Source organism: Stegostoma tigrinum, chromosome 27 (assembly GCF_030684315.1).
Source record: "Stegostoma tigrinum isolate sSteTig4 chromosome 27, sSteTig4.hap1, whole genome shotgun sequence".
Classification (NCBI taxonomy): domain Eukaryota; kingdom Metazoa; phylum Chordata; class Chondrichthyes; order Orectolobiformes; family Stegostomatidae; genus Stegostoma; species Stegostoma tigrinum.
The window spans coordinates 45,910,743-45,921,939 of record NC_081380.1 but is presented as its reverse complement, the minus strand read 5'-3'; the positions used below and the strand labels follow the sequence as shown (position 1 = coordinate 45,921,939).

At 50.8% G+C, this 11,197-nt stretch overlaps 1 protein-coding gene across 1 annotated transcript in view; it reads right to left on the bottom strand.

The window, feature by feature from the left end:
- The window catches only part of sarm1 (sterile alpha and TIR motif containing 1), a 46,099-nt gene extending 41,942 nt beyond the window's left edge, over positions 1–4,157 (bottom strand). The window contains exons 1-2 of the mRNA XM_048557321.2: positions 3,765–4,157; positions 1,034–1,649 (exon numbers count right to left, since the gene is read on the bottom strand). Coding sequence (XP_048413278.2) covers positions 1,034–1,649; positions 3,765–4,153 — 1,005 coding nt within the window. The 5' untranslated portion in view covers positions 4,154–4,157. The remainder of the gene's footprint in view (positions 1–1,033; positions 1,650–3,764) is intronic.
- Positions 4,158–11,197: the final 7,040 nt, after the last annotated feature.

Below are 11,197 nucleotides of genomic sequence, written 5' to 3'. Positions count from 1 at the left end.
CTCTTTGATGAAGGGTCTAGGCCCGAAACATCAGCTTTTGTGCTCCTGAGATGCTGCTTGGCCTGCTGCGTTCATCCAGCTTCACACTTTATTATCGAGGATGTTCCTGCTGGTGGGTGAGACTAGAACCTGGGGCATAGCCTCGGAATAAGGGGAGAACAGATTTAGGACTGAGTTAAGGAGGAACTTCTTCACCCAAAGTGTTGTAAATCTGTGGAATTCCTGCCCAGTGAAGCTTCCTCATTGAATGTTTTTAAGGCAAAGATACATTTTTGAACAGTAAAGGAATTAAGGGTTATGGTGAGAAGGTGGGTACCTGGAACTGAGTCAGGTACCATCAAATTGATTGGTGGAGCAGCTCAATGCTCCTGGTTCTTATGTTTATATGAAAGGGGAGATGGGCGTAACAGATGGAGAGGCCCCACAGCCTCATTTTGTACACTCCTTGGATGAATCTGGGGGCAGTAAAGCAGATCTGTCCCTGGGTCCTTAACAAAAATGAGGCTACATTTGAGGTGGTCCTCGGGAGGACAGGTAGGGCTCTGAGCCAGGACAGAGAATCTTTGATGGTCATTTTCCTGCTCCCTCTGTTGTCCCTCGCTTATCGATTACTCTCTGTCCATCACCTTCCCTTGCTTTAGACCCTTTCTCTCATGCCAGCCACTACTCACAATTTCTCACTCTCCTCAATCTCCATCTGTGTGACCCCTTCCCTTTCCCTCTCTGTGTCACACTTCACCTCTCCTCGGTTTCCCTCACTCCCATTTGTCTCCTTTATCGCGATCTCTTCTCCTCTTTCTGCCTGCTCCCCAAATCCGTCACACTCCTCCATTCCACCTCGATATGCCCTCTCTCTCCTTCTCCCCCACGACCTGATTATTCACTCCCCCTTCAGCTCTTTCCCTGCATCCTGCCTCTCTTCCCTCATTTTCTCTCTCTCCCCTTCCCCCTCACACCCTCTCACCCTGCACCTAACTCTCTCTCCCCCCACCTTCAGCCCCAAACAAACACTCCCTTCTCTCTGTCCCAGTACCTGGGTCTTTTTCTGCTGTAATTTGATGTCAGCTTCGACACTTAGGTAGAAAGCGGCTGTACATTGTGCCTCGACTCTTGAACTGTCCAGGAGCTGTGCCAGCCGCTGGAGGTCATCCGCATTGCGGCCTTGGGCATTATCCCTGCTATGCAGCCAGTTGTTGGCAAACTCTTCGGGGTGAAGGGAGGCGATGAAGGGCTCCACCAGATCCAGTGTACCTGAGCTCTCCACCTCCTTCTCCAGCTCTTTGTTGGTTGCCAGAGCAGTGATGGCCAGGCAGGCATGAAACTGCACTAGCTCGTCCTTGGAAAAGGCCAGCGGGAACAGCCAATCCGCGGTCTTCTTTTCAATCATCAGCCTCTGGTTGGTCGGCCCACTGTGCATGGCACAGTTGGCAAGGGCTATGGCACAGTGCTGCAGGATGATGGGGTCCTGGCTACGGCACCAGTACAGGATGTAGTCCAGGCCCCCATTGGTGATCAGCAGGTGGGATGTACCCTCGGTGTGTTTGAACATGTGCTGCAGGATCCCAGACAGCACCCTCGCCAGCTGGGCATCTTCACGGTCATTGGCCAGATCCAGAATCACGCCCAGGCCACAGCGAGCCACCCAGTCCCTGCGTGCAAATAACACGTCAGTCAGCTGGCTCCACCAAACTGTTCACTGCCATGGGAGAAGCAAACTACAGCAGCCACAGAGAATCTGAGATAAAATCAGAACTCAGTAACTGCTCCCTGCCCCTTGCCCCAGTCTAATTGCTCCCAGCCCCAGGGTATTTTCCCATTTCCCTGTCTATTTGCTCCCTGCCCCTTGCCCCTGTCTATTTGTCCCCTGTCTCTGGTCTACTTACTACTTCCCCGGTCTATTTGCCCCTATTCCCGGTCTATTTTCTCATTTCCCTGGTGTGTTTGCCCATATCTATGCTCTATTTGCCCCTCCCTTCTTTACTTGTCACTTTCGCCAGTCTGTTCACCACCCCTTCTCTATTTTCCCCCATCCCCAGTCTATTTGCCCCCATCACCTCTTTATTTGCCCCCAGCCCCAACTATTTGCTCATACCCTGGATTTACTTGCCTGTAACCCTGCTCTATTTGCCCCCTCCCTTCTTTATTTGCCTACTATCCCCAGTCCACTTGCCCCCTCCCCTCTCCATTCCCCCTATTCCCCCCTCTCCATTGCCCCCCTCCATTCACCTCCCCTCTCCATTCCTCCCCTCTCCATTCCCCCCATTCCCCCCCTCTCCATTGCCCCCCTCCATTCCCCTCCCCTCTCCATTCCCCCCTCTCCATTCCCCCCATTCCCCCCCTCTCCATTGCCCCCCTCCATTCCCCTCCCCTCTCCATTCCTCCCCTCTCCATTCCCCCCCTCTCCATTGCCCCCCTCCATTCCCCTCCCCTCTCCATTCCCCCCCTCTCCATTCCCCCCATTCCCCCCTCTCCATTGCCCCCCTCCATTCACCTCCCCTCTCCATTCCCCCCCTCTCCATTCCTCCCCTCTCCATTCCCCCCCTCTCCATTCCCCCCATTCCCCCCCTCTCCATTGCCCCCCTCCATTCCCCTCCCCTCTCCATTCCCCCCTCTCCATTACTCCCCTCTCCATTCCTCCCCTCTCCATTCCCCCCATTCCCCCCCTCTCCATTGCCCCCCTCCATTCCCCTCCCCTCTCCATTCCCCCCCTCTCCATTCCCCCCATTCCCCCCCTCTCCATTCCCCCCATTCCCCCCCTCTCCATTGCCCCCCTCCATTCCCCTCCCCTCTCCATTCCTCCCCTCTCCATTCCCCCCCTCTCCATTCCCCCCATTCCCCCCCTCTCCATTGCCCCCCTCCATTCCCCTCCCCTCTCCATTCCTCCCCTCTCCATTCCCCCCCTCTCCATTGCCCCCCTCCATTCCCCTCCCCTCTCCATTCCTCCCCTCTCCATTCACCCCATTCCCCCCCTCTCCATTGCCCCCCTCCATTCCCCTCCCATCTCCATTCCTCCCCTCTCCATTCCCCCCCTCTCCATTGCCCCCTCCATTCCCCCTCCCCTCTCCATTCCTCTCCCCTCTCCATTCCCCCCATTCCCCCCTCCATTCCCCCAATCCCCCCTCTCCATTCCTCTCCCCTCTCCATTCCCCCCATTCCCCTCCCCTCTCCATTCCTCCCCTCTCCATTCCCCCCCTCTCCATTCCCCCAATTCCCCCCCTCTCCATTGCCCCCCTCCATTCCCCTCCCCTCTCCATTGCCCCCCTCCATTCCCCTCCCCTCTCCATTCCCCCCCTCTCCATTCCCCCCATTCCCCCCCTCTCCATTCCCCCCCTCTCCATTCCCCCCATTCCCCCCCTCTCCATTCCCCCCATTCCCCTCCCCTCTCCATTCCCCCCTCTCCATTCCCCCCATTCCCCCCCTCTCCATTCCCCCCCTCTCCATTCCCCCCATTCCCCTCCCCTCTCCATTCCCCCCCTCTCCATTCCCCCCATTCCCCCCCTCTCCATTCCCCCCCTCTCCATTCCCCCCATTCCCCCCCTCTCCATTCCCCCCATTCCCCCCCTCTCCATTCCCCCCCTCTCCATTCCCCCCATTCCCCCCCTCTCCATTCCCCCCATTCCCCTCCCCTCTCCATTCCCCCCCTCTCCATTCCCCCCATTCCCCCCCTCTCCATTCCCCCCCTCTCCATTCCCCCCATTCCCCTCCCCTCTCCATTCCTCCCCTCTCCATTCCCCACTCTCCCCTCTCTATTTGCCCCCCTTTACCTGTTGCCGGGGATGAGGACCTGCTCCAGGAGGGATGCTGCGGGATAACGGGAGAGCAGCTCGGGCCCGCGGACCAGTTGGAGCAGCAGCTCCAGGACCCGCTCCAGGCGGAGCTGCTCACACAGAGCGGATGCCAGGTCCCTGCCGATCCCGGGCAGCGCCCAAGCCTCATCCACCAGGCTCTGCATCTCCGCCAGGGACTGCCGCTGCTGCTCGGGGCTGCTGGACGCTCTCAGAGCCCCGGCCACGGCTCTCAGCTCCGGCAGCAAGCGCTCGGCTCTGCCCCCGGGGCTGGAGTCCTCCTCCGGCCGGGGATCAGCCCGGGGCTCCGGCATCGCGGACATGCTGCGGGCGGCCAGGAAGCAGCGTAGCGCGGTCCCCAGCAGCATCCGGAGGCCGGCTCAGGCCCGGGACCGGGATCAGCACCACCTCCCAGCGGACAGGGGCAGGCTCTGGGCTCAATCCCAACCCTCCGCCGGGATCCCGGAGTGAAACTGATCCCAATCCCACATCCCAGAGCAAGACCAAACCCCAATCCCAAATCCCAGAGCAAGGCCAATCCCAAATTCCAAATCCCAGAGTGAAACTGGTCCGAATCCCACATCCCAGAGCAAAGCCAATCCCAAATCCCAGAACGAAACTGATCCCAATCCCACATCGCAGAGCATCCTCATCCCAATCCCACATCCCAGAGCAAGGCCAATCTGACATCCCAGAGCGAAATTTGTCCCAATCCCAAATCCCAGAGCAAAACCAATCCCAAATTCTAAATCCCAGAGTGAAACTGATCCCAATCCCACATTCCAGAGCAAAGCCAATCCCAAACTCCAAATTCCAGAGTGAAACTGATCCCACTCCCACATTCCAGAGCATAGCCAATCCCCAATCCCAAAGCAAAACTGATCCCAATCCCACATCTCAGAGCAAAGCTAATCCCCAATCTCAAATGCCAGAGTGAAACTGATCCCAATCCCACATCCCAGGGCAAGGCCAATCCCAAACCCCAAATCCCAGAGCGAAACTGATCCCAATCTCAAATCCCAGAGCAAAACTGATCCCAATTCCACAGCATCCTGATCTCAATCCCGCATTCCAGAGCAAGGCCAATCCAAAATCCGAGAACATCCTCATCCCATTCCCACATCCCAGAGCAAGGCCAATCCCAAATCCTGAAGCGAAACTGGTCCCAGTCCCACATTCCAGAGCAAAGCCAATCCCAAACCCCAAAGTGAAACTGATCCCAATCCCACATCCCAGAGCAAAGCCAATCCCAATCCCACATCCCAGAGCAAGGCCAATCCCAAACCCCAAATCCCAGAGTATCCTGAACCCAATCCCACATCCCAGTGCAAGGCCAATCCCAAGCCCAAAATCCCAGAGTGAAACTGATCCCAATCTCACATCCCAGAGCAAGGCCAATCCCAAATCCCAGAGTGAAACTGATCCCAATCCCACATTCCAGAACATAGCCAATCCCCAATCCCAAAGCGAAACTGATCCCAATCCCACATCCCAGAGCAAAGCCAATCCCAAACCCCAAATCCCGGAACAAAACTGGTCCCAATCCCACATCCCAGAGCAAAGCCAATCCCCAATCTCAAAGGCCAGAGTGAAACTGATCCCAATCCCACATTCCAGAGCAAGGCCAATCTCAAACCCCAAATTCCAGAGTGAAACTGATCCCAATCTCAAATCCCAGAGCAAAACTGATCCCAATCCCACAGCATCCTGATCTCAATCCCACATTCCAGAGCAAGACCAATCCAAAATCCCAGAACATCCTCATCCCAATCCCACATCCCAGAGCACGGCTAATCCCAAATGCCAGAACGAAACTGGTCCCAATCCCACATTCCAGAGTAAAGCCAATCCCAAACCCCAAACCCCAAGTGAAAATGATCCCAATCCCACATCCCAGAGCAAAGCCAATCCCAATCCCACATTAGATTTCAGGGCTAGTGAGAAAGACTCATTTACCATGTTGAAAGAGGCCATTCAGCCCATCTGGTCCATGACAGCACTCTTGTAGAGCTACCCAGTCATTCCTTTTTCCCCACTTGATCTCTATAGTGCAGCAGTTTTATTCCCATCCAGTTCCCATCTGACTTCTTTTGGAAATGATTGATTGCTTCAATTTCTATCCCACTTCATGGGTAGCAGATTCCAGGTCACTCACTATTTAAAATCATTCTAACTTATGTTTCCTTTTATCTCATGCTGAAACCAAATCTGTCTCCTAGCCTCTGACCTAGCATTTCTGAAGAAGGGTCCCTACCCAAAACGTCAATTTTCCTGCTCCTCTGTGGCTGCCTGGCCTGCTGTGTTCCTCCAGCTTCACACGATGTTATCCCTGACTCCAGCATCTGCAGTTCTTACCATCTCCCTGTCTACCATGTGCAAACATATCACCACATACACTTCCATCCACCAGTCTATCTCTCTCCTGTAGCTTCCTCTGTACTAAGCAGAAGTTTACAAAGTGAGGACTCTGAGTGTGAGGCAAAGACAGCTCATCACTGAGGGTGGAGGTGGGGAGGGCTATCCTATGAGGTCATTTGGTCAATGTTCTCTACAGTTGTTCACTTTTGCAGCCCTTTCAGTTTATCGCAGTTTAAAACAAATTTGTGCAGATCTTTGAGTAAATTTAGTGTGCCCTCAAATCTTTGCAGTGTTGAGGATCGTGTTAATAGATGAACATCTTTAAGGTTTTCTGAACAGAAACATTGATGGACTTTGTTGTCAACAAAAATATGTCACTGATTTCAGATTTGGTAGGAATGTTTGCATCTGAGAAAGGAAATGGAACTAGAGAGTTGTGTTAAGAGGATGAAACTGCAAATTAGCACGGCACAAGTTCACTCGAGATAATGTTGACCATCAAAAGGAGAACAGTTACCATAGGCCAACAATAACCAGTGTGCCTGGGAAAACTGTGTGTGTCTTTGGAAGGATGACAGAAATGGATTTAAGGACTGACCATAATATGATTAATGTTCACATTCAAGGGTAGGGTAAGACTCTGTTCTTTGTCCTATAGTGATGGATCAGAGATGGCAGTGGTGTGCTCCTCCTTCCGGAAGGGAGACGTCAGGGAGCGGTCTAGTCATCCTGAGGACTATGTCTGCAGGAGGTCCGGCCGGCTGCAGCCTCTCACAGATGATGCGGTTCAGTTGGAACAGGAAGTCGGACACACTGAGGGGCCAACGGGGGGCAGAGAGTGCGGTAGACCCTACTTATAGTGATAAGGTCACGCCACAGGTTCAGTCAGGTGGATGGGTAGCTACCACAAGAGGCAGGCGGACAGTGCGGGAGCCTCCAGGGGATATACCCCATCTCTAACAGGCATACCATTTTGAATACTGTTATGGGAGATAGCCTCTCGGAGGAGTACAACAGCAGCAGCCAGGCCTGTAACACCACGAATGGCTCTACTGTGGAGCATGGGTGGGCAAAGTCAAAGTGAATATTAGTAGTAGAGGGCTCACTCAGTGGCACAGACAGGCAGTTCTGTGACTGCAATCACAATTCCAGGATGGTGTGTTGCCTTCCTAGTGCCAGGATCAAGGATATCTCTGAGCATTTGCCCGAAATTCTTAAGGGGGAGGGTAAGCAGCCAGAGGTAATAGTACATATTGGCATCACCACATAGGCATGCAAAGGGATCCTCGAGGTCCTGAACAATGATTGGGGAATTAAGATTAAAAAGCAGCACCTCAAGGGTAGTAATTTCTGGACTCCTTCTGGTGCCACATGTTAGTGAGAGGAGGAATAGGAGGATTGGCAGAAATACGTATGGCTTGAGATGTGGCGCAGGGGGCAGGGATTCCGCTTCTTGGATCATTGGGATCTCCGCTGGGGTAGAGGTGATCTATACAAGAGGGATGGGTTGCACCTGAACTGGAGGGGAGCCAATATCCTGGCAGGGCGATTTGCTAGAGCCACTCGGGAGGGTTTAAACTAGTCTGGCAGGGTTGGGGGAGCGGGGTGTCCAAAGCAGTAGGGAGACAAAAGAAAAGGTTGAGGATAGAGGTTAATGAGAGCAAGTTAAATAATAGAGACAGTGTTGGTAATCCCAGTGCTAGACAGGGAAAACAAGCACATGGCAGGAAGAGGGGAAACCTGGGTTAAACTGCATTTATTTCAATGCTAGAGGCCTGACAGGTAAGGCAGATGAACTCAGGGCATGGATGGGTACACAGGACTGGGATATTATAGCTGTTGCAGTAACATGGCTGAGGAAGGGACAGGACTGGCAGCTTAATGTTCCAGGGTACAGATGCTATAGGAAGGATAGAAGGGGAGGCAAGTCAGGAGGGGGAGTTACAGTTTTGATTAGGGAGAACATAATGGCTGTGCTGAGAGAAGAAATCCTTCAGGGTTCATTCACTGAGTATATGTATAGAGCTGAGGAATAAGGAGGGAGAGCTCACCTTGACAACGTTGAACTATAAGCCCCGCAGTAGTCAGCAGGAGACTGGGGAGGAAATTTGTAAGGAGATCACAGATAGCTGTAAGAATAATAGGGTTGTAATGGTAGGGGATTTTAACATTCCTAACATCGACTGGGACTGCCATAGTGTTAAGGGATGGAAAAAAATTTGTTACGTGTTCAGGAAGAATTTCTCATGCAGTTATGTATGCCAGAGAAGGTGGAAAACTTGACCTCCTCTTGGGAAATAAGGCAGGACAAGTGACAGAAGTGTTATTGGAGGAGTACTTTGGGACCAGTGACCATAATTCTATTAGTCTTAAAATTGCTGTGGGAAGGTCTGGTCCATAAGTTAAAGTTCTAAACTGGGGCAATTTTGATGGTCTTAGACAATTGCTAAGTGGGAGGCTTCCAAAAGTGGGTTAATGAGGGTTCAGGGCCAGCATGTTCCTGTTGGAGTGAAAGGTAAGGCTGGCAGGAGTGGGGAACCTTGGATGACTGGAGTTATTGAGGCCCTGATCAAGAAAACAAAGGAGGCATATGGCATGGACAGGTAGCTGGGATCAAACAAATTCCCTGAGGAGGATAAAGGATGTCAGGGTATACAGAGTCTCAGAGAGAAATCAGGAGGGCTTAATGGGGACATGAGATAGCCTTGGCAGATAAGGTAAAAGAGAATCCAAAGAGATTTTACAAGTACATGACAGGCAAAAGAGTAACAAGGGAGATAATAGAGCTTCTCAAAGATCAACAGGGTCATCTATGTGTGGAGCCACAAGAGATGGGTGAGATCCTAAATGAAATTTCTTGTCAGTATTTACTGGCGACAAAGGTATAGATGCTAGGAAACTTGGAGAAATAAACAGTTTTGTCTTGAAGAGAGATAACAAGGTGTAGAGCTGGATGGATACAACAGGCCAAGCAGCATCTTAGGAGCAGGAAGGCTAACATTTCGGGACTATACCCTTCATCTGATGAAGGGTCTAGGCCCGAAATGTGAGCTTTCCTGCTCCTGAGATGCTGCTTGGCCTGCTGTGTTCATCCAGCTCCACACTTTGTTATCTTGGATTCTCCAGCATCTGCAGTTCCCATTATCTTTGTCTTGAAGAGATTCAACATTGCAGAACAGGTGCTGAGAGTGTCAAAACGCATTAAGGTAGTTAGGGCAGTGCAGTAGACCTTGACAAGGCTCTGTATGGTAGGTTGTTGAGTAAGGTTAGATCTCACGGGAACCAAGGTAGGCTAGCCAACTGGATAAAAAATTGGCTTGATGGTAGAACACAGAGGGTGGTGGTGGAGGGTTGTTTTTTAGACTGGGGGCCTGTGACCAGCCGTGTACCACAAGAATTAGTGCTGGGCACAATTTTATTCATCACTTATATAATGATTTGGACGAGAATTTAGTAAGTTTGTGGATGGCACCAAGATTGGTGGTATAGTAGGCAGTGATGAAGGTTTTCTGGGAATGCAGCGAGATCTTGATAACTGAGCCAGAGGGTTCAGGAATGGCAGATGGAATTTAATTTACATCAATGCAAGGTGTTGCATTTTGGTGGGTCAAACCACGGCAGGAACTACACAGTCAGTGGCAGGACACTGGGGAGTGTTGCAGAACAAAGCAATCTGGGGTACAGGTTCATAACTCCTTGAAAATGTAGTCGCAGGTAGACAGGGTGGTGAAGGTTTTCAGCATGCTTGCTTTCATCGGTCACAGCACTGAGTAAAGGAGTTGGCACGTCTTGTTGAAGCTGTATGGACTGTTGGTGAAGCCACATTTGGTGTGTTTTGTGCAGTTCTGGTCGGCCTACTATAGAAAGGATATTAGTAAACTAGGAAGAGTGCAGGAAAGATTTACTAGGATGCTACCTGGACTGGAGAGATTGAGTTATAAGAAGAGTTTGGATAGGCTAGGACATTCTTTTTTCCCTGGAGAATAGGAGACTGAGATGTCTATAAAATCATGAGAGGCATAGGTAAGGTAGATAGCAGCTTTTCTCTGTGGTAGAGGAGTCTAAAACTAAACGTCATAGGTTTAAGGTGAGAGGGGAGAGATACAAAAAGGTCCAGGGGGGCAATTCCTTTCAGACTGAGGGTGGTGAGTGTCTGGAACAGGCTTCCAGACATAGTGATGGAAGTCAGTACAATTTCATAATTTAAGAAACATTTAGACTGGTGCATGGATGGGATAGGTATGGAGGGATATGGTCCAAACACAGGCAAATGGGGCCAGATTAATTGTGAGAACTGGGTGGCATGAGCTATTTGGGCCGAAGGGCCTGTTTCCATGCTGTTGACCTGTATGACTGTTCAGTTTGAAGGAGTGAGTCCAAGGTTATATTTAAAAATTGAAATAAAGGCACGAAAACAGAGCTGACTGACTTGTATTGACAAATTGGGTGAAGGAATAGACAAATAGAGTGGCAGACATTTAGGGGACTATTTCAGCATAAATGGAATAGATACATTTCAAACAGTGAGAAAAATTCCAGTGGGTAGACCCACCATTTGTGGTTATCTAGAAGAGTTAATTATAGTATCAAACTTAAAGAAAATACATATAGCTATGTAAAGGTGGATCACAGCTTAGAAGATTGTAAAGGATATTTAATAAAAAACGAAGAATGACCAAAGATAATAAAGAGAGGAAAACCACAGGTAGAAGAAAGTATTTAGCATGCTTGTCTTCATTGCTCAGACCTTTTGAGTACAGGAGTTGGAATGTCATGTAGAGGTAGTACAGAGCAGTGGTGAAGCATCTTCTGGACTAGAGTGTGCAGTTCTGGTCACCCTGTTATAAAAAGGATATTATTAAACTGGAAAGAGTTCAGAAAAGATTTACCAGGATGTGGCTGGGAATGGAGGGCTTGAGTTATGAAAATAAGCTGGATAGACTGAGAGCTTTTTCACTGGAGCATAGGAGGTTGAGGGGCGACCTAATAGAAGTTTATAAAAACATGAGGGGCATAGATAAAGTGAGTAGCAAAAGTTATATACTGAGGATTAG